This window comes from Pogonomyrmex barbatus, unplaced genomic scaffold (assembly GCF_055798465.1).
Source record: "Pogonomyrmex barbatus isolate J1 unplaced genomic scaffold, ASM5579846v1 scaffold3, whole genome shotgun sequence".
Classification (NCBI taxonomy): Eukaryota; Metazoa; Arthropoda; class Insecta; order Hymenoptera; family Formicidae; genus Pogonomyrmex; species Pogonomyrmex barbatus.
In genome coordinates, this window is record NW_028297127.1 from 5,470,302 (window position 1) to 5,494,767 (window position 24,466).

Sequence of the window (24,466 nt, forward strand, 5' to 3'; positions counted from 1 at the left end):
ATACGCGAATAATAATGAATTAATAATAATGAAATAAAATATATTTATGTTATGATTTAGTTTTATACTTAAAAGTTAACATATATATGTAATAATGCTTTGTGTTCATATATATATATATATATATATATATATATATATATATATATATACATATACATATTTTTATAATGCTAAGAAACATATATTTTTAACATATATTTAATAATATATTTGTTTTACTTATAGAATATATATATATATTTTTACTAGGTTATTTGTGTCCCATTATTTGCAATTTTATCGCTGCAAAAACGCTCAGCAATCACAAATTGTATTAAAATTAATAGATATGTAGTGATATTACCCACTACCTAAAATCAAAGTTATGAAAATATTCGTTAAAACATAATCGTTCAATTAATTAAAAAGTGGATGATAACTCACTCACTGCAGTCAGAAGAGTAGCATCAACATTGAGACCTTTTGCAGAAAATACATTGTCGCGATGCAATATTTGTAAAGAAAATAGCTGCAACTGCAAAATATCATATTATAATTAAGTATGCTCATGAGATGATTGTTAATCATATTAAATTGTTTATGTAACAAATAATATTAGCAAACAAAATGCTTTTAAAAAAATATACATATAAATGAAATTTTATTTTTTTTAATTACCTCGCCTTTGATTTGCTCATCTTTGGTGCCGTTCAGCACTTCGTGAACAGTACTGCCAATTTTCATAGCCTGATCTTTCCCTGTTTCACAGGCCCATCCCATCAACATTATTTTTATAGAATAAAATGTTATGATTGTTGTCAAGAAAATATCATAAAACTGATCATCCATATTGGTTATTAATGTTCCAATCTTCCAATGCATTATAAGAAAATACAAATTGAAAGTCAACTGTGTAAAGGTCATAATTACGCTAGCAAGTAGCTGTAAACTGAAAATCTTATTCAGCATCTGCACTGCATCGCTGACTGCCAGATGATGCTCTTTCAAAGCTCTAAGCTCCGTTAATAGAAATGGATTTCTGTGCTCATGATAAATTCGTCTTAAGAGATGCGGTTTATCGTTTACCACAAGTTCGCACAGATTCTTCATATTATTATTGATTTCTTTGAAACAGGCCTTTAATATACAAACACAATTCATGTACAGCATGTCCATCTGAAATATCAGCAGATGAACGTATGGTACGAAAATCTTTTGCCAAGTATCTCGTCGTATCGTCGTATAATATGACACTCCGTGTATGAATAGAAGAAGGAAACCGACGATGTCCTTGATGTGAATCAGAATAGATAATTTTTTATATGCATCAACAGGCAATCTCGAGGAGATCTTCATTACGATCTGAAGCAATTTCATTCGAGGACGGTTCAAGGCATATGTGATAATTGCTATGAAACCACCGAATATGTAAAAGCAATCACGCTCGAATATTTTAGGTACGCTACTGAATATGACCGTTTTACTAATGTTAATTTGATAAAGCACTACCAATTCATAAACGCAAAATGCACAAATAGTTATAGTGGATAAAACGTAACGCCATTTGGAAATTTCTAAAATTGGACCGTTGATTTTGTACGAAAATATTCCAAGAATAGTACAAAAGATGAAGCAGGGATACATTAACGATTGAAAATTTGTAGCCTGAAATAGCCAGCATTTTTTCCACATTTTGTGCTTAGAGTGACTTTGGAGTTTTGAAGTTGAATTAGACATTGTCAATCTAAAATATGACAATATATATCACAAATTACACTGTCAAAAGTTGATTAATCGTTATTTAGCATTACTATATCTTTTTTTACAAAAACTTTTTTCTGTTATTTTTTTATAACAAATATATAAATAGAAATAAATTATTCATTTATCTACACCTGACGAGGTTTAGTTGGAAACTGCAAACAGTTGCTGTTAGCGCTACAATATTCATGAATTGTTAGTTATAAAGTAACCATGGTGCTCTTCGATCGACAGTTATCATCCTTGATGTAAAGTGTAAAGAAATATAATGTAATTATGCTGTAACCTATAATTCTTATAATTAATATAATACCTTATATATATATATATATATATATATATATATATAATAATTATAATATATAATCTATTCGATAAATTCGACAAATAATACATACAAATAAAAAATGTTAGCTATGTTTTACTCACATGACTTAATAATTTTTTGCAAAATATTTTTAATTACTAACAATAACAACTTTCTAATTTTAAATATTCTCTTTGTATAGAATATTTGTTATGTCTGTACTGTACTTTTTTAATATTGAGATATAATATTTTTCTTTCTTCTTAACTATTTTCTCTGTCTGTGTAACATATTTTTATGAATGTATATATTTATTTTTTATAAAACATTAATAAATACGCTTTTATGTACTAGAGCTTTAGGAAGGAATTTAAATGTTTATACTTGACGATTCAATAATAATAAAATAACAGAAATAAAGAGATACAGAATTTTCTGAGTCAATTGTTAATAAGAAAATATAAGCATTCTAGCATAACAAAGATTAACAAGAAAATTTTTAGAAATTACATGTAATATAAATGTAGGATAAATTATTAAAATTTAAGTTTAATTTACGTTTGTTTTATTACTAAATTTTTAGTTATAACTAAATCTTTGTAAATACGTTACTATTGAAATAATAGTTTAATTATTTTTTTGTTTATAAATGTGTTATTAAAATGCTTTGATTCATTTTATAACAATAATGTTATTTTGAAGATGCTTTAAAATATTATGTAAAAAAATTTCTTCAAAATTAAAAATAAATTTAAAATTATATTGACTTTTTAATATTTGCATTAATAATGTTTTAAAGTAATGAAATAATAATAAGTTTATTTTTTAGTATTGACTACAAAGTAATATTATATTTATAAGTTTATTATGCTTAAAAAATACTTATAGCAGCAAATAAAATATATTTATGTTTATCTTTGTTTCCAAAGATCTATAGATGTTATATAAATATGTTCCTATATATATGAAAGAACATAAGATAAGTTTTGTATCTACATATGTACATTTATATTTTCTTCTAAAATTAAAAAAAACTATTATTATTTAAAAGTATTTCTTTTATTTATTGTATTTTTTTAAATGTATTTTAAATATTTTTTAATATATTTGCGTAGTGTTGGTGGCGATTTGTCCATTACACAATTGTGAGGCAATTACGAATTGTATTAAGATTAGTACATATGTAGTGATATTGCCCGCTATCTAAAATTGAAATAATGAAGGTGAAGAAACCTTGTTTTATTAATGAAAGAGAAAATAATCACTTATTTACCGCAGTGAGAAGATTAGCGTCCACAATGAGCCCCTTTGCAGAAAATACATTTTCATATTGCAGTATTTGCAAGGAAAACAACTGCAACTACAAAATCTCAAATTAAACACAGTTAAATTTGAGGTGAAATGATTATTAATTGAGATTTTACATATAACAAATTATAATTAACAAACGGAATATTTTTATAAAAACAAAGTTCTACATTACTTCAACTTTAATTTGCTCATCTCTAGTACTATTAAGCACTTCGTGAATAGTACTGCCAATTTTTACAGCCTCATCTTTGCCGGTTTCACAGGCCCATCCTATCAATACCATTTTTATAGAATAGTATACCATAATTCCTATCAAAAAGGTGTCATAAAGATGATCACTCATATTACTCATTAATATCCCAATCTTCCAATGCATTATATAAAAATACAGATTGAATGTTATTTCTGCAAAAGTCAGAATTATGCTAGCAATAAGTTGCAAACTGAAAATCATATTCAGCATTTGCACTATATCACTGACTACTATATGTTGCTTTTTCAATGCCTTAAGCTCTACTAGCAGAAATAGATTGCTGTGATAGATTTGTCTCGGAAGATACGGTTTATCATTTATTAGGAGTTCGCGTAGATTCTTCAGATCATTATTGATTCCTTTGAAACAGGCCTTTAATACACAAACACAATTCATATATAGCATATCCATTTGAAAAACTAATAAATGGATGTATGGTACTAAAGCCTTATGCCAGGTATCGAAATCCAGCGTAGTGTAATATAACGCTCCTCCCGCGACTAAAAAGAAAAAACCGAGGATGTCCTTGGCATGAATCAATCTAGATAGTTTTCGATACGAATTAAAAGGCACTCTCCAGGAGATTTTCATTATGGCTTGGAGCAAGTGCATACGAGGACCGCTCAGGATGTGAGTAACAATCGCTATGAAACTGCCGAGTATGTAAAAGCAGTTGCGCTCAAGAGTTTTAGGTATGCCTTTGTACTTGACCGTTTGAGTAACGTCAATTTCATAGAGCACTACTAGCTCGTAAATACAGAAAACGCAAATAATGATGGTTGACAGAATGTAGTGCTGTTTGGAAGTTTCGAAAGTCGTACTATTGATTTTGTACGGGAATATTCCGAGAATGTTGCAAAAAATGAAGCAGGGATACATCAACGATTGAAAGTCTATAGCATGGAACAATCGCCATTTTTTCCACATTTTGCACTTAGTGCGTTCTTGAAGTTTTGTTAAAATGAATTAAAATATGAGTATAAAAATCTGTATTATAGATTACACTGTTCAGAACTGTACTTATTGTTACTTAATTAGTAAACTTTAAACATAAATTTAAATTTTACTGTGAAAACTTTTTTTTAGACATAGTCTTTAAATTTATTTATTTTTTTTGCAACAAATTTATAAATTGACATAAATTCTTTATCAATCTATATCCGAAGAGTTTTAATTACGAACTGCGAGTACTTTGCATCAAAAGAAGTCTTAAAGGGTATTTGTAGTCGCGTAAGTAACCATGGTGCTCTTCGATCGGTAGTCGTTAAGTCCTTATGATATACTAATATATAATAATTTATCTTTTATATCTTAATAAACTTGTGCTAAATAACTGACATTATTAATTTTTATATATCAGAATTGATTTTATAATTTATATTATATTGAATTTACATTATATTGAATTTCAGGCAGTTATGTAATGTATTGATAAATAAATTAATCGAATTTTTTCTTAAAGAATATCTTAAACAATTTTAAATTCGCATTTGGAATATTCGCATTTGGAATATTCGCATTTCGAATACATAATTATTTCTTTAATTAAATTTAAATTATATTGAAAAATAATACAAAAATGCATATATATTATGATATTATACGAATCATTCAAATACTCTGTGTACATTTTAAAAAACGTTGATGTTGTCGCGTAAAATTTATAAATTATAAGGATAATGTTATGATATAGATCGATGTATAACGAAGGGCAATACTATTATCTAGATTAGAATTAATTGACTTTTTTACCTTGACTGATAAACTTGTTAAAGTTATGGTTTATAGATTAGAAATTAATTTAAGAAGTTCGATGTTTTGTATTTTAATAGTGACAAAGGAAATAAATAGAATAATAAATGATTCGAATTTTGTCGTAATAATATCATGGATCAAATGTTATATCAACTTAGAACTTATGCTATTGATAAATTAGCTATGAAGAATAAATATATCTTTAAAATATATTTAAGGTTAGAGATAAGATTAAGATAAATAGATTTATTTATGTTATTTTATAATAACTTTTATAGTTTGTAATTTATGACTTTTATAATTATTATTTTATTATAAATTAATTTGAGAAATTTAATATTAATCTTTACAATTATGATATTATTAAAGAGAACAATATCAATAAAAAATGACAATCGAATTACATCACGTAAATATAGATATCTGTTTTACGAATATATTTTATGCAAATTATTATTCATTAAAAAAATTAATTTTTATATATTTGTATAAATTAAAAATAAAATCTAAATTTGTGCTAGTATTTAATATTTACATTTAATTAGTTTAACTTTAATGTAAAATCAGTGAAAAAAATTGATAAAACCATATAGTGTATTTATTTATAACAACAATTGATGTCTTAATTTTAAAGATACATTTATTAAATCTTAACATGGCACATTAAAAGATTAAGTTACTAATAAACATTAAAATGTAAATGATAAATGTTCGTTTTCGTGTATATATATATATATATATATATATATATATATATATATATATATATATATATATATATACATACTTTGTGTATATGAATGTACATATATTATAGAATATAATCTTGAAAGATTAATACGCTATAAGATTACATAGTTATTATTGATAAAAAAAGATAATATTTTCATTATTTAAATATATCTTTTATTTAATTATATATTTTTATTGTGTTAAGTTATTTGTGTCATATTTATGACAATCTCTTTATTGCAAAAATTTGACATGTTTAAAAATTGCACTAAAATTAATAAGTATGTGCTAATGGTACCCATCATCTGAAAATAACATAAAAAGCAAATTATTTTTAATCTATGAAAAATGATTCATAACTTACAGTAGTGAGGAGTGTTGCATCTATTGTGAGACCTTTTGCGGAGAATTTAACCTTGTTATGTAGGATTTGTAAGCAAAACGATTGTAACTGCAATATTAGACCGCAAAATAATTAAATACAAGATTAGAAGATATAATTATAGAATCATTATAAATTTTAATAAGATGGAATAGATTAATATATGATAATTTAATATAAAGAATTGTATCGACTTAGAATATATTTATAAAATATACATCAAAATATATAAAATTATATTTTTACTACCTCGCTTTTGATTTCATTATCGCTGGTGTTGTTGAGCACATCGTGAACAGTGGTGCCAATTAATTGAGCTTGTTCTTTTCCAGTCTCACAGGCCCACGCCATCAATGTTATTTTTGAAAAATAAAATATTGTATTTATTGTTAAAAATATAAAATAAATAGAATCATCCATTGGAATCATAGACACACCCTTTTGCCAATACAATATATAAGAATAAAATTTGAAAGTGATTTCGATAAAAGTTATAACTACAGTAGCAAGAAGTTGGAGGCTGAAGGTCATATTCAACATCTGCACTGTGTCGATAATCATCAGATGCTGCTTTTTCAAGGCCTTTAGTTTGATCAATAAAAATAGACTCCTCTGTTTATAAGACATCTCGTTATGATGATTCATCTCGTTCTCCATTATGATTTGCCGTATATGCTCCAGACTATCATTGATTCTCTTGAAACAAGCTTTTAGTACACAAACACAATTCATGTATAACATATCCATTTGAAATATTAGCAGCATGATGTATGTCATTAAAATCTTAATTACAACAGAAACATTCATCTGGAGATACATCGGTATTTCACAAAGTAAGTAAACAAAACCTAAGATATCTTTGATGTGAATTAGTCTGGACAGTTTCCTGTATGATTCCGGAGGTAACTTCGAAGAAATCTCCTTTATAGTTTGAAGCAAGCGCATTCGCGAGCCGCTTAAAATGTACGTAACGATCGCTACAAAACTGGTGAGTATGTAGAAGTAGTTACGTTCAAGAGCTCTGGGTATGCCTTTGAAGTCTCTTTCAAAAATGTTGATTATATATAAAATTATTAATAACGAAATTAATTGAAGGCAGATAACGATAGTTGATAAAATATAGTGTAGTTTGGAAATCTCGAAGGTCAAAGCGGTAATCTTATACGGAAATACTCCAAGGATCTGACAAAAAGTGAAGCAAGGACCCATCAAAGATTGAAAATCCGTGGCACGGAACAGTTGCCATTTCTTTCGCATTTTGCTATTGATTCGTTTTTGTAATTTTAATAAACTGAATATAATTAATAGAGAATTGTATGTAAAAATTGCCTAAGTATTATTAATCACTTTAAAATTTTGACATTAAATAAAATGTAATTGCGAGAATTTCATTCTTCACCTTAAACTTTGTTTTTTTATAACAAATATATCAATATGAAAACTTTATTGTTGATACACGCACTGAATATATATTTGACACTGCGAACAGTTATTATATTAAGTAGTAAGAAGACAGGATTACTTGTTAGTCGTAACGTAACCATGGCGCTTTTCAATCAACATTTGTCATCCTTGAGGTACAAATGGACATAAATAAGCATAAAAGAATGATATATAATTGACATCATATATGAATTGTATATGTACATAGAACAAAAGGAATCTATGAAAACTTCACGTGTATTAATTAAATTAAATCTAACAATAAGATAATATCTATTCAATGACAAACAAAAATTACTTTTAATAAAATTTAGTAAAATTTTATTACATAATCAATAAATGAAACTAAAGAACAAATACATATTTCCAAAAACTGCTTATAAATTATTTTTAAAACTTCCATTAAACTTTAAAAAGTATATTTTATACAAATGAAACTCAATGAGATGACAAAACTTCGTTACTTTAAGATGCAAAATGCATATTTGCATTACAGAAATCTCAGAAATGAAAGAAACTTTATTCGATAATAACGAAGTAATAAAAAAATATATTTCATGGTATATAAGAAAAAGACATTTTATAATGATAATGAAGAAAATGTTTGAAAATTACATGCAACTTTATAGTTTAACACAAAACGTTGAAATATAATTGCAGATCTAGAAGATTGCATTTATCGTGAAATTTAATTAACATGATGTTAATAAAATGTTAATAAAATGAAGGTTTCATTTTTCGTTAATTTATATATACATGCTATTAACTGCTATTAATTATCGTAGAACAATACATCACATTTGAAATACAATTTGATATATTAATTATACATATTTTTGTACCTAAAAATGATTAAACATGAATGTTGTATTAAATTAATTTACTAATATTTGAGTATTCATTTATATTAATTAATGTAAGAGCAATTAAAGGATTAAATTTTGTAATATTTATTAAATCAAAAACGAGATTTCTCGAAAAAAAAATATATATATATATATTATATATATTACCATGTGCATTTCAAATACTTAATAAGATAAAACTCATTTATTTGCAATTAATTGTTAACATATACATGACATTAAACTATTAAATTTCTTTATATATATATATATATATATATATATATATACATGATAATAAAATGAATCTTAATTATTAAAAGCATAAAACAGACAATAAAATTTTATTTATAATGACAAAAATAAGAATATTTATTATTTAAAAAATCTTAGCTATATTTAATTATAAATGTCTTTTCGTTACTTAAATCATATTTGGAATACTAATTGTTCATTTTTCATTGCAAGAATTTGACATGAACCAAAATTGTATTAAGATTAATAGATACGTGGTGATGCTACCCCCCATCTAAAAAAATTAAATTACAAAATAAACAATATATACATTTATTTAACGAAAACAGATGATTGATTACTCACTGCAGTGAGAAGCGTAGCGTCCACGATAAGTCCCCTTGCAGAGAATACATTTTTACGATGCAGTAATTGCAAGGAAAATAATTGTAACTGCAAAACGTCAGATCAAAAAATAATTAAATACAAGATTGAGATATGTAATATTATAAATCTGATAAATTAATATATAAAACATGCATTAACACACGAGACATAATTAAAAAAGTACTGTAATCTCTTTTTATTACCTCATATTTTATTTGCTTATTGTTGATGCTGTTATATGCATCATAAATAGTAGTACCGATCTTTTTGGCTTCATTTTTGCCGGTTTCACAAGCCCATATTATCAATATTATTTTTATAGAGTAATACGTTACACATGTAAGGAAATACTTGTAATAGAATTGATTGCTCATAGAGTTGCCTCCATGAATCCGCATTAGATAGAAGTAAAGATTAAAAGTGATTTGAGTGAAGGTCATAACTATTGTAACAAGTAAGTGTAAACCGAAAATCACTTTTAGCATCTGTACCGTGTTGCTGATCATCATATGCTCTTTCTTCAGAACATTGAGTTCCATCAGCAAGAATGGATTTCTCTGCTCATGATAAATTTGTCTCGAGAGATACGGCTCATCATTTATCACGCGCTTCCGCAGATTCCCCAGATTATCGTTAATTCGCATAAAACAGGCTTTTATTATGCAAACACAATTTATGTATAACATATCTATTTGATACATCAGCAGAACGATGTACAATGTGAGCAATTTTTGCAAATCACTAAAATGCAAATTAATATAATATATCCATGCTGATCCGATTAAAAAGACGAATCCAAGAATGTCCTTAGTATGAATTAATTTAGATAGTTTCTGATAGGATTCCGGGGGCAATTTTGAAGAAATTTTCATTACACTCTGAAGCAAACGCATCATTCGTGCACCATTGAAAATGTATGCCATAATCACTATGAAACTGCTAAAAATGTGGAAACAGTTACACTCAAGCATTTTAGGTACACTAATAAATACAATGTTTTTAGATAAATTGAGATCATAGAGAGTTATTAGTTCGCAAAGACAGAAAGCACAAATAACAATGGTCGAAAAAATATGATCTGGTTTGGAAGTCTTAAAAGTCGAGTCGTTGATTTTATATGGAAATGCTCCCAGAATACGGCAAAAGGTAAAGCAGGGATACATTAGCGATTCAAAATCCGTGGCATGGAATAATCGCCACATTTTTCCTTTTCTTTTGAGTTCTTGGAATTTCAACAGCAAATTAAATATGTTCACGGAATTATTATTGGAGAACGTGAATTATTATTGCAGAACAACAATATAAATCACAGATTATAAAAAAATATGAATCACGTTATCAACACTGTAACATTAATAACGGGAGAGCTTTTTTTCTAAATTTTTTTATGTTTTCTTGAAGACTGCTTAAACTTCTAATTTCTATCTGACCTGACGAGTTTAATTGTGAAACTACTAACAATTATTATGTAAAGTACAGAAACAGGACATAAGAATTATTTGTTAGTCGTGAAGTAACCATGGCTTCTTACTTATCTCTAAAACACGCTTAAAACATTTATGTGTAAATAAAATTATCTGTAATGCTGTATCATACATAAGTCTTCCAATCTTGTTCATCTTAAGTCACACAAAGTAAGTAAACATTATCAAGCGTAAACATTATTTCGCGATATATTTACATATACATATAATTAATCAATATGTCGTAATAAATATATGACATATGATGCAAATTAAATTTTTACTTTAAATATTTTTACTTTAAATATAATAAAAATTTTTTTCTATTAATATATTATATGTGATAAACTTTTCAAGATAATATAATTGGTAAAGCAGATTAAGTAATTGCATTTTGTTTATTATATTGATACTGTATATTATATTTATTATTGGATTATTTTGCATTGTTGGATATTCTATTGCTAGTCATTAACAATTTATCTATCTTTTATTGTTGTTACAGTAATTTGTGAGTATAATTATGTAACTATGTAATATTTTAATTAAATTATGCTTTTTATACTCTTTTGTATTATCTTTCACTGAAGACAAAAATGTAATTATGCTCATCAGACATAACGATTAACTTAAAAGTTTTATATATATATATATATATATATATATATATATATATATATATATATTAATATTAATATTTATAATAATGATTGCAACAAAATATAGAAAATAAAAAATAAATATTAAAATATTAATTAATGAATGAATATTAAACTAGAAATGGAATATTAAAATAGAAATATTAATTAATTTATTTTTAATGTTTATATATATAATATAAATATTACATAAAAATTAAATATTAAATTGAATTATAAAGATATCAAATATCTTGTTTGCATAATACAAATATACATTTTTAAACAAGAAGATTAAAAGAAGAAGAAATTAATATGTCTTAAAAAGTTTCTGATCCATATGGACATTGCTCAATCGATCTTATCTACTTTTTGTTTGCATATATAATTTAATGGGTGTCACAACAATTACATATTATTATTTTATACGTTATATTTCAAGGGTAACAATTGTCGATCGAAGAGCACCATGGTTACTTAACGCCTAACAAAGTATTCTTTTAGTTTTGTTTCGTTACTCAAGAAAGTAATAGTCCACAGTTTTAAAATTAAACTTGTTAAGTGTATAAATACGAATAATCCATGTCAGTTTATTTGTTCAAGAAACAAACAAACTTAAGAATTACATCTAAAAACAATTCTTACAATTACATTAATATGTACATTAATATACATTAAAATGTATTGACAATATAGTTAAAAACTTTTATCTTTTAGTATAACTTAGATCTTTGTTTCTCTTCTGCTTATTTTATTCTGCTGATCATGTTCAATTTATCAAATTTATCGAAATTCCAAAGACAAACTAGGAATAAAGTATCAAAGCAAGTACAAAAAAATACAAAAAAATGGCGGCCATTTCAAGCTACGGATTTTCAATCGTTGATGTATCCTTGCTTTATTCTCTGCTACATTTTTGGAATATTTCCATATAAGATCGACGATTCAACTTTCAAAATTTCCAAATCACACTACATTATGTCAACTGTCACTATTTGTGCTGTCTGCATATACCAATTTAAGATTTATTACGATCTTTACATTGTGAACATTAAAAAAATAAATTTTAATGAAGTGTCTGATTCTATTGAGAATAATTTTTACTACATATTTAGCAGTTTCATAGTGATCATCACATACATTTTGAGCAATCCGCGAATGCGTTTGCTTCAAACCATAATGAAAGTTTCTTCACATATACCTCCAAAATCGTATCAAAAATTATCCAATCTGATACACTTCAAAGATATTTTTGGTTTTCTCTTACTCATCGTGTTAATGCTCATAACTTATATCCAATTAGAGCTTGATTATGCACTTATGCTGTTTTCAATATATATCGGTACGATAGTATATCAAATGGATATGCTATATGTAAATTGTGTTTGTATATTAAAAATCTGTTTCAAGACAGTCAGAGATAATCTAGCAAATCTTCGAGAACCCGCAATGAACGATGTGCATATCTATTACAAGCAGGAAAATTCATTCTTACTGATGAAGCTTAAAGCTCTGAAAAAGCAACATCTAATAATTAGCGATACTGTGCAGATGTTGAACTTGGTCTTCAGCCTGCAGCTTCTCACTTCCGTAATCATAGTTTTCATTGAAATCACTTTCAATTTTTACTTTCTCATAGTGAAGTGGCTGGGCTTTACAAGTGAATTGTACGAATATTGGTTATGTATTATAATAGTATATCAATTTGCAAAATTTTTATTGATAATATGGATTTGTGAGACTGGTAAGAATGAAGCTCTGGAAATTGGTACCACTGTCCATGTCGTGTTTAACAGTACTAGCGATGAACGCGTGAAATATGAGGTAACACTTAATTTGTTTATTTTTATAAGAACTCTCTGAATGTACTGAATAATGATTTTCTTCATTATTTTATATTTAATAATATTAATTTAATTTATCTGTCGGAGTGATAGTTATTCAATCTTGCATTTAACTTGTGACGTTACAGTTGCGGCTATTTTCTTTGCAAATATTGCATCGCAAAAATGTATTTTCAGCAAAGGCTTTTAATATAGATGCGACACTTCTTGCTGCGGTAAGTTAGTTATTTACTTTTATCAATTAAATATATTTATTTTATAATTTTATTTTTAGATTATTGGTAACATTACTACGTACATTTTAATCTTAATACAATTTCAACTTATATCAAATTCTTGCGAGGGAAAATCTACGAACAATATTACGCAAATAATCTAATTAATGGGAGGTAAGCAATCAATACAGATATTTTAAATATCCATAATATTTTTTTAGCAATTTTATTCTAAAATAATTAATTTTTTTTTCAGATGTTTAATAGAATATTTATTTAAAAATGTAATATATATTTAGATCGCGTTTATATTATTTCAGACATTATGAAACAAATTTACGATTTTATATATAATATTATGATGTGTCCAAAGATAATTTGTATGTTATAATCGAAGAAAATATACCTAAAATAAGGCGCATTGATAAAGTCAGATATTAATTGCTATAAAGAAGAAACTTAAGTAAACTTAGACAAAGTATTTTTATTTTAAAAGAAAAGATTAAATATTGAATTATTTTTATACTTAAAATGATATAACAAAGATCAAAATAAAGTAGTTTTAGTGAATAGTCTCTCATGAGTAGAAAAATTGAATAGTTATTTTTATTAATATTGTAAAACTGATTTTAAGAAGTTGTTTATTTGTCTATTGCGAGTCTCTTATTTCAGATTTGAACTTCTAAAATATTTTGATTTATCATAAGGTATGACAGAAATAGTGAATAACGAACCGAAGAAGATTCGCTTCAATAACGATTATCTTTGTCTCTCGTGGCTTTTCACCTCGCTTTTCTTTTAGATAATAATTGATTACCTGATCGAGATTACCTGATCGTGGCACGTATCGTACCAAACACGTTTTGTACCAAAGGAGGCGAACGACATTTTTCTTTTTTCTTCTTGTCTTTGTTTTATTGTGTTTAACAGACAGAGAGATATAATATATATTTATCAATTGATCTATAATGTATGTCTATTATGCTTTTAAAATGGTTTTAAAATGGTATGTGCAATGTACACATTTAGGGAAAGCTATAATTATATTTCTTTATTTAACATGAGAAAATGAAAAGAAAAAGCCCTATTTGAAACTGTTTTGTGGAAGCATAAAGAATTTTATGTTACAAACAAACATTGATATGAAAAATATATATCTTTTCTGGATCCCGTGTTTTAATCTATAAATATTTGCATTTAAATATTTTAAACTAAATAGAAAACGCATGAAAATTATTTGTTTTTAAATATCATCTGACATATATTACATTTGGAACATGAAAAATATATGCAAATGAAGTTATTAATAAGATTATTTCTACAAAAACGAATAATTTTTAATAATAAACGCAAATGTTGAAATCATTTATCATAATAATATTCGTTGTTAAATTTATTAGCTCTAATTAAATCTCTTTTATGTGTAATCTAAAATTACAATTGTAAAACGTACATAGTGCATTGTATATTTTAAATTGTGATGAAACAACTGGAATTTTTAATTTATATAATATTATTTAATGATATTATTTCGTGTGTATTTTGTTGTGAATAAAATGTACAAAGTTTCTAATAATTTATTATTAATTAAATATTTAAATTAATTAAATATTTATTGATAAATCAATCAATTCTTTTTGGTGCCATAATTTTTAAAAATATTTTTCTGTCGATCTGATTTTTGTACAAATGAAATATGATTACATTTTAATGTAATTTTAATGTAATTAATACTTTTTTAAATTTAACGATTTTATATATAATATTTGATAAAAATAAATTAAAAACAATTTTTTATAAATAAATTGTTATAAGTGTTATAGTTTTAATAAGTGTTTAAATATATTAATAAATAGTACTATAAATAGATTATAAATTATTATTATAATAGATTATAAATTTTTTTGTTATGAATAAAGAATAAATTATACAATTATAATGGAGAAATATGTTACTCACAATCTACGAAGAAAATTCACATTTCATTATATCCACTATGATTTTACGCAAAGTTCAACAGTGAAAAAAACAAAGAAAAAAAATATAACAAAGAAAAAAGCTAAAGATTGGAATCGGATGCTAACTTAAATAGAATGGATTTTTTATCAATATATGGATTTTTATTTTAAAATAATTTTTAACTTTGCAAATAATGCACGATGAAATTTTCACAGTGGAACAGTTATGTAGATAGCTAGCTTGCTTCTGCATATGTAACGAACAACTACGTACACTACTTCGCATTTCCATTACGTGTAAATTCTCTTGCCGCGAGATTTCAAGAGCGTGATAAATCTTTTATTTCAAATTCGTCATACATCTCCGCATTCTTATCGCTACAGTACTCGGCACAAGTTTATATAAGGACGTCAAATTTTGCAAATTTTGAGGCTCTTTGTATATACTTTGTACTTCCAAACGGGCGCTCGTAAACACTGCAGTGTGTCACTCTTCATGTGCGCTCATATAACAGAAAATAATACTGCGTATAAAAGCTGAAGATCTTCCTTGCAAAAGCAACGAGGAACAATAAGAGATGCTTGAGATATTCTCTGTGTACGAAGTAAAATGTAGCTGTTATTCAAAAATGTATGTATTATCTTTGCATATTGTAAATTGTATAACTTTTTCTAAAAAAATTATATACCTATATACAATATGCAAATGTCGTTTATATATATAACCATTAGATGATATCACCAGGATAGAAATATTGTGAGTTACTAGTTGACGATAAAAAAATGTATTTTTAAATTAATGATTTCATAACAAAGAAAATTACAGCTGACATCGTCAAACTCGTATGTCATATAAGCATAAATATAGTTTCAGATATCAACGATATTTTTATCATTGTGTTTCTGCATTAATATCAATGATGTATATGAAAAAAAAACTACGTTTATGTTACTTATTATTCTTTAGTTTCTACTTGTCGTACTAACAATCAGGCCTGTATAAATTTTTATTTTTAGGGTTATAGTACAAAAGTTTATATGTATATAAACAGTAATATATATGTACATATACTAATATTTATAATATTATATATATATATATAAATAGTACAAGCTCTTTTACAATTTTTTGCATATACATAATTATATTTTCATATAATTAAAATATTTAATGATTATATCATCGCAATAACAATTATAAAAACGTTTAGTCATACTCAAAAATAGTTTTATTTACATACTTTTTTAATTAGATCTTGTAATATCGTTTATTATATTCCTGTTGCAAGAATTCGTCGTGTTCAAAAATTGTATTAAAATTAACAAATATTTTGTGATATCACCCACTATCTAAAAACAAAATAAAATATTTAAAAAATTATATATAATTAAAACAAATAAATAATTTATTACTCACTGCAGCAAAAAATGACGCATCTACCGTAAAAAACTTTGTCGAAAATGTATTATCACAATGTAGTATTTGTAAGGAAAAAAGCTTCAACTGTAATGTTCGATTGCAAAATAATTACATACAAAATTGGGGAATATAAATCAAACAATTTCAATGTATAAAAATGATACAAATACGTTGAACACATTTACAAAAAGATACATATTATACGTTTTATTACCTCGTCTTTAATATATTTATCCCTGGTGCAATTGAGCATCATGAATGGTTGTGCCGATTTCTAAAGCTTGATTTTTATTGCTTTCACAAGCCCATACTATTAATATTGTTTTTGCAAGAAACTGGTACAATTAAGCACATTATGAACAGTAGTATCGATTTCTAAAGCTTAAGTTTTGCCGTTTTCGCAAATTTACACTATCAATATCAACCTTGCAAAAATATATTAAGGTGATGCCGATACGTTCATAGAAAAGATCATTTTTTGAAATATATAATGTCACACCATCTTATTGCACCTTTACGTACCAGTATAGATTCGTAACAAATTGTATGAAAATCAAAATTGTATTTGCGACAAGTTGTAGACTAAAAATTGTATTTAACATTTTTGTACTGTATCACTGATCATTAGATATGGTTTTTGTAAGTTCTTGAGCTCTATCAACAGGATTGAATTTCTCTTGAGTTTGTGATCGACTAAAAATTTGTTTGCATCACCATCAGCTTTTGCAGAATTAGCAAATTATCATTTATTTTCTTGAAACATGTTTTCAGTATACAAACGCAATTAACATACATCATATTCATTTCAAATACTATCAAATAGAGATGTGTTAAGGGCCATGTGACAAATACGACATTCCTTGTAAATAAAATGATACGAGATTTATAATTATAAAAAAAGAACCGAAAATATCTTTGGTATGGATGAACCAGAACAACTTTTGATATGATTCCATAGGTATTAATCTTAATGAAATTTTTTGTATGATCTGAAATAAATGCATTCGTGGATCATTCAAAATACACGTGTAGCTATAAAAGTGCTGAGCGAAAAGAAGCAACTTTGGATAATTTTGGGCACGTCTATCATATTAAGTTTACTAGAAGCAATCACATAATATAACAGTATCCAGTAAATACAACATAAGAACTCAAAGATGGCCGATACAATTGATAACGATTTAGACGATTTGAAAGTTGTATCATTGATTCTGTATGGAAATATCCCCAATGCGGAACAAGATGAAATAGGGAAACATCAAGGAATGAAAATCTGTGGCATGAAACAGCCGCCAATTTTTCGGTATTTTGCTTCCCACTTCTTTTTGGATTTTTGATAAAGAACTAAACATAATCCATATATTTTATATACAGAATTTCAATCTAAATCATCGATTTGTACAGTCTGAACTTTATTAATGTATTTGAATAGTAATGCGTATGTTTTTAAACGTAATTTCTTAAATTCGTTTTTTAACAACAAATATGCAATATATTTCTCTAGTTGTTGACTTGCACCTGACAAATTTAAATTTAAAACTGCGAACAGTTTTTTTATTGGATAGCAGATAAAAGTCAAGATTACTTGATTATTTCTTATTTGTTAAATAATTATGACGCTCTGCGATTACTGCATATCTCTCTTGGGGATATATTATAACAATGCACAATTATTTCAATATCAATAACATGTCAGCTCTTGTATATGCAAAACAAGACACATCCATTGCATAATATTTGTATCAATAACTGAAGGATCTATTAATAACGTCTCTTGGTGACTAATTTTATTTATATTTAATATATACATTATGTAGGGTATAGAAAATACTTCTGTACTTTGGATATAGAAAATAGAATAGTTAAATAAAAATATATCAAACAAAATTTTTGGAGTGTTAATTCTGTAAGATTATAGTTTGCAAAAAGAAAAAAGTATGCTGAAAATATAATAGTTGTTACTAATATGTTTGAAATAAAGTGAAAAACATTATTTAAGACAATATTTCAAATATTAATTATGCATATACACATTTACATTCTCACTACAAACATTAAACTGAGATGTGATACATAATTGATAATAGCTTGATTGTTAATTATCTTAATTTTAATAAAAAAGAAATTGAAAAATTGTTTATGATATATTCAATGAGTACAACTTTTTTTTATGTAATGTTATTTAGTAGTGTATTTATCACTTTTGGAACATCCAAACATTTAGTGCGGTACAAACAAATAAAGCACTTAAAATTTTATGTATTACATAATACACATATATAATATACATATATAATACATACATACATATAATAGTATTTATACATGTATGTGTATATTTATACATAAAACACGATCTCTTACAACTTTTTGCTTATACATAACTATATCTCTGTATAATTATAGAATATTTAGTGTTTATATTGCAATAACAATAATATTACAAACAATGTTTTTAATATTCGAAAATGATTTTATTTATTTAGGTATTTGTTTAAATTAAACTTTGTAATACCGTTTGTCATATTTCTGTTGCAAGAATTCGACATGTTTAAAAATTGTATTAAAATTAACAAGTATGTCATGACATTACCCATTATCTGAAAACAAAATTAAAACATTAGAAATTTTACATTTAATTAATACATTTAAATAATTAATCACTCACTGCAACAAAAAATGATGCATCCATCGCAAAAAGTTTTGTCGAAAATGTATTATCGCGATGCAGTATTTGTAAAGCGAATAACTTCAACTGTAACATCCGATTGCAAAATTGTTAAACACAAAATTGGGGAATACAAATCCAACAACTTTAATGTGTAAAAATGATACATTGAACTTTTATAAAAAGGTACAAATGATATTAAAAGTTTTACCTCGTCTTTGATATACTTATCGTTGGTGCAATTAAGCACATCATGAACGGTTGTGCCGATTTCTGTAGCTTGATTTTTGCCGCTTTCACAAGCCCATACTATTATAATTGTCTTTGCAAGAAAGAACACTGTGACAATAACAATACATTCGTAAAAATCTTTTTGTATAGGAAATATTGTTGTACTTTCTCGTTGAATCACTACGTAACAGAATAAATTAAAAATAAACTCAGCAAAAGTTATAATTATAGTTGCGATAAGCTGTGGACTAAAAATCGTATTTAACATCTGTACTGTATGGCTGATCATTAGATATTGCTTTTGCAAAATCTTAAGCTCTATCAGCAAGATCATATTTCTTTGTTTGTGATCGTTTAAACCAAAAAATTTGGATGCCTCATTAACCATCAGCCTTTGCAGCGTTATCAAACTGTCATTTATTTTCTTGAAACAGATTTTCAATATAAGAACACAATTAACATACATCATATCCACTTGAAAAACCAGCAAATTGATGTGTATTGCAGACAACATGAGAAAAATATCGACATTATGTTTGATATGTAATTGCATATAATATATGATCAAAACTATAATTACATAAAAAGAACCGAAAATGTCTTTGGCATGGATCAACCAGGACAGCTTCTGATATGATTCCGTGGGCAGTCTTGATGAGGTCTTCGCAATGGTCTGTAGTAAATGCATTCGTGGACCATTCAAAATATGCGTAACAACAGCTATAAAACAGCTGAGCCCATAATGGAAGCTACGTTCGAGAAATTTGAGCACGTCTATTATATTCAATTTACTAGAGATGTTCCACTCATATATCATTATCAATACGCGAATACAAGAAAAGTAGACAACGATGGTCGATACAATGAATATGAATTTGGAGAATGTAAAAGTCGTATCATTCATTTTATATGGAAATATTCCCAGAATGCGGCAAAATGTGAAGCAGGGATACATCAAAGAATGAAAATCTGTGGCGTGAAACAGTTGCCAATTTTTCGATATTTTACTTCCAAGTTTTTCTTTGATTTTTGATAAAGAACTAAACATAATGAATGTTGTCCAAATATAATTATAGAGTATCCCAATCTAAATCATTTGTCTACTTTCAAATTTATTAATGTATTTGAGCAGCAATGCGTATACTTTTCTAAATATAGTCCTTGAATTCGTCTTTTAACGAGAAATATGCAATATATTCTTTGTTGTCGATCTACACGTGACAAATTTAAATTTAAAACAGCGAGTACTTTTATTAAACAGTAGATAAAAATCTTGATTACTCGTTTGTTATTCGTTAAGTAACCATGACGCTCTTCGATTACCGCAGATTCCTCTTGGGATGCAATGTTATTACTATGATGCACAATTATTTCAATATCAATAATATACCATCTCTTCTATGCACATGCGAAGCAGGAAATATTAGCTGCACAGTATCTATATTGATAGCTAAAAAATTCATTAGTAATGTCTCTGAACAATGACTAATTTTATTTGTCATATTCTATACAATACATACATATATAGAGTACAGAAAATACATGTGAACTTTAAATACCTCGAAATTGGAACGTTTTAAAAAAGTATATGTCAAACAATATTTATAAAATGTTATTGTATAGTAATTTTATTATATTATATTTGACAAAAAGACATATCTGCATAATTTAATCATAAGAGAAGTACAAATATTAATTGCAACTAATGCACTTGCACCAAGTGAGCATAAATTTGATTTGTGCTACCAAAACAGTCATGATATGATGATTGTATAAATAGTTATAAGTTTTGGGATTATAATGCAAAGACTAAAAGGAGATTTCATATTATGTTTATTGTTTAATATTGATAAACATTTCAAAGGATTGAAAAATATAATCAGAATTAACATTCTTATAGCAATATTAATGTAGTTAAAATAAAATATAAAATATAAAATAACGTAATTTGTAACTACTCTCAAACAAAAAATAGTTGATTATTTTTGAACAATCATTTTCACTTAACAATGGTGATCACGGTGCTGTACACTCATTGCATCTTCCAGTTCAATAGGGCTACTGAAAATATAACAGTTATTGTTAATATATCTGAAATAAAATAAAAGATAATATTTAAGATAATATTTCAAATATTAATTATATACACATACCCTTAAATATATATTGATATAAATATCAAATTGAAATGTGATATATAATTGATATTAGCTTGATTGTTAATTATCTTTATTTTAATGCAAAAGAAATTAAAATATAGATTATATAATATATTCAATGAATACAACTTTTTTTAAGTAATGTTATATAGAATAGAATTGATTACTTTTTAAGTGATATAAACATTTAGTGCGGTAGAAACAAATAAAACATTAAAATTATATGTACTATATACAATAATATGTGTATATATATATATATATATATATATATATATATATATATACATGCAATAATATTCATAGATGTGTATGCACGAGACAAAGTTTTTTGCATTTTTGCATATTAGGAATACATCTCTGTATAATTACATTTAGTAATTATATCGTAGTAGTAATGATAAAAAATGATAAAAATGATAAAAAAATATTCAAAAATAGCTTTATTAAGATACCTGTTTTAATTACTCCTTCGTTCATATCATATCCTTCGTTTATCGCACTCATGTTACAAGAATTCGTCATATTTAAAAATTGTACTAGAATTATCAAGTATGTTGTGACATTACCTACCATCTAAAAACAAAATTGAAATATTAAAGAATTTACATTTGAATGATACAATTAAATAATTAATCACTCACACTAGCAAAAAATGATGCGTCCACCGCAAAAAACTTTGCGGAAAATATATTATTGCAATGCAATATTTGTAAGGAAAATAGCTTCAACTGTAATGTACGATCGCAAAATTGTTAAATATTGAGGGATATTGAGGAATATCAATCTTAATGTTTATTTTATGTTTATATCAACAACGTGTAAAAGTCGAACAAACACATTGAACTTGTTTATAAAGGAATACAAATTATATTAAATGTTTTATTACCTCGTCTTTGATTTGTTTATCACTGGTACAATTAAGTACATCATGAATAGTAGTGCCGATTTCTAAAGCTTGATTTTTGCCGCTTTCGCAAACCCACACTGTTAATATCAACCTTGCAAAATGGTATATTAAGGACATGCCGATGCGTTCGTAAAAGGGATCATTTTTTGAAATATATACCATCGCACCATCTTGTTGCATTTTTACGTACCAGTATAGATTCGTAATAAACTGAGTGAAAATCATAATTATATCTGCGACAAGTTGTAGACTAAAAATTGTATTTAACATTTGTATTGCATCACTGATCATTAGATATTGTTTTTGTAGATTCTTGAGCTGTATTAACAGAATTGAATTTCTCTTGAGTTTGTGATCGACTAAGAATTTGTTTGCATCATTAGTCACCATCAGCTTTTGCAGAGTTAGCAAATTATCATTTATTTTCTTGAAACAGGTTTTTAGTATACAAACGCAATTAACATGCATCATATCCGTTTCAAATACTAGCAAATAGAGGTGTATTATGGGCCATGCGACAAATACACCGAGATTACCATAAAATAATATGTAGTTTATAATTACATAAAAAGGACCGAAAATATCTTTAGCATGAATGAACCAGGACAGCTTTTGATATGATTCCATAGGCATTAATCTTAATGAGATTTTCTCTATGGTCTGAAATAAATGCTTTCGTGGATTATTCAAAATGCACGTGACAATAGCTATAAAAGTGCTGAGCGAAAAGTAGCAGCCACTTTGGATAATTCTGGGTACGTCTATCATATTCAGTTTACTAAAAAAGATTAAATGATAGATCCCTATCCATGTGTAAATACAACAAGAATACACAAAGATGACCGATATAATTGATAATGATTTAGACGACTTGAAAGTCGTATCATTGATTCTGTATGGAAATATTCCCAAAATGCGGGACAAGATGAAACAGGGATACATCAAGGAATGAAAATCTGTGGCGCGAAACAGCCGCCAATTTTTCAATATTTTGCTTCCCGCTTGTTTTTGCATTATCTATAAAAGATTAAACATTATACTAATGATTAAACATTATATCATTATACCAATGAGATTAAACAATATTGATACCAATATTTAAATTTATTTATTAATGTATTTGTGCAGTAATGCTTATGTTTGTCTAAACGTAATTCTTACATTAGTTTTATCAAGAAATATGCAATGTATTCTTCGTTGTCGACTTACACCTCACAAGTTTAAGTTAAAAACTGCGAGCAACAGATGAAAGTCAAGATTACTTGTTTTGTTATCTGTTAAGTAACTATGACACTGCGCATATTTCTCTTAACATGCAATGTTATATAGTATTATAATGATGCGTAATTATTTCAATATCAGTAATATGTCAACTCTTATATATGCAAAACAGGAAATATCGTCTGTGTAATATCTAGAACGTGTTCTGATATACACAATACTGAAAATCTATAGTATATTTGACATAAGATATAGATTTTTAGTACTGGCAATATATATCGGAACTCGGCCTGTATTAATAACTGAAATATCCATTAATAATATTGAAATTGACTAATTTTAATTTG

General features: G+C 26.1%; 7 protein-coding genes across 10 annotated transcripts in view; 2 read left to right on the plus strand and 5 right to left on the minus strand.

The window, feature by feature from the left end:
* LOC105423285 (agrin) overlaps window positions 1–24,466 on the plus strand; it is a 433,811-nt gene that overhangs the window by 257,731 nt on the left and 151,614 nt on the right. The gene's annotated exons all lie outside the window — the stretch shown is intronic.
* On the minus strand, window positions 249–1,719 carry LOC148935954 (uncharacterized). The gene is made up of 3 exons (XM_089079767.1): window positions 661–1,719; window positions 431–517; window positions 249–353 (listed from the first exon to the last, which is right to left on the minus strand). Exons 1-3 carry the CDS (start codon window positions 1,717–1,719, stop codon window positions 249–251), a joined length of 1,251 nt encoding a protein of 416 aa, XP_088935893.1.
* Window positions 3,100–4,571, minus strand: LOC148935955 (uncharacterized). The gene is made up of 3 exons (XM_089079768.1): window positions 3,534–4,571; window positions 3,324–3,410; window positions 3,100–3,253 (listed from the first exon to the last, which is right to left on the minus strand). The coding sequence occupies exons 1-3, from the start codon at window positions 4,539–4,541 to the stop codon at window positions 3,149–3,151; spliced, it is 1,200 nt and encodes a 399-aa protein (XP_088935894.1). The 5' UTR covers window positions 4,542–4,571; the 3' UTR covers window positions 3,100–3,148.
* LOC148935956 (uncharacterized) lies at window positions 6,166–8,906 on the minus strand. Its single transcript, XM_089079211.1, has 3 exons — window positions 6,733–8,906; window positions 6,466–6,552; window positions 6,166–6,406 (listed from the first exon to the last, which is right to left on the minus strand). Exons 1-3 carry the CDS (start codon window positions 7,738–7,740, stop codon window positions 6,302–6,304), a joined length of 1,200 nt encoding a protein of 399 aa, XP_088935337.1. The 5' UTR covers window positions 7,741–8,906; the 3' UTR covers window positions 6,166–6,301.
* Window positions 9,207–10,642, minus strand: LOC148935957 (uncharacterized). Its single transcript, XM_089079369.1, has 2 exons — window positions 9,596–10,642; window positions 9,207–9,458 (listed from the first exon to the last, which is right to left on the minus strand). Exons 1-2 carry the CDS (start codon window positions 10,592–10,594, stop codon window positions 9,339–9,341), a joined length of 1,119 nt encoding a protein of 372 aa, XP_088935495.1. The 5' UTR covers window positions 10,595–10,642; the 3' UTR covers window positions 9,207–9,338.
* On the plus strand, window positions 11,685–15,145 carry LOC148935958 (uncharacterized). The gene is made up of 4 exons (XM_089079756.1): window positions 11,685–13,317; window positions 13,466–13,552; window positions 13,612–13,726; window positions 13,809–15,145. The coding sequence occupies exons 1-3, from the start codon at window positions 12,259–12,261 to the stop codon at window positions 13,714–13,716; spliced, it is 1,251 nt and encodes a 416-aa protein (XP_088935882.1). The 5' UTR covers window positions 11,685–12,258; the 3' UTR covers window positions 13,717–13,726; window positions 13,809–15,145.
* Window positions 19,477–23,736, minus strand: LOC148935959 (uncharacterized). Its single transcript, XM_089079528.1, has 3 exons — window positions 22,633–23,736; window positions 22,444–22,564; window positions 19,477–21,890 (listed from the first exon to the last, which is right to left on the minus strand). Exon 3 carries the CDS (start codon window positions 20,875–20,877, stop codon window positions 19,648–19,650), a length of 1,230 nt encoding a protein of 409 aa, XP_088935654.1. The 5' UTR covers window positions 20,878–21,890; window positions 22,444–22,564; window positions 22,633–23,736; the 3' UTR covers window positions 19,477–19,647.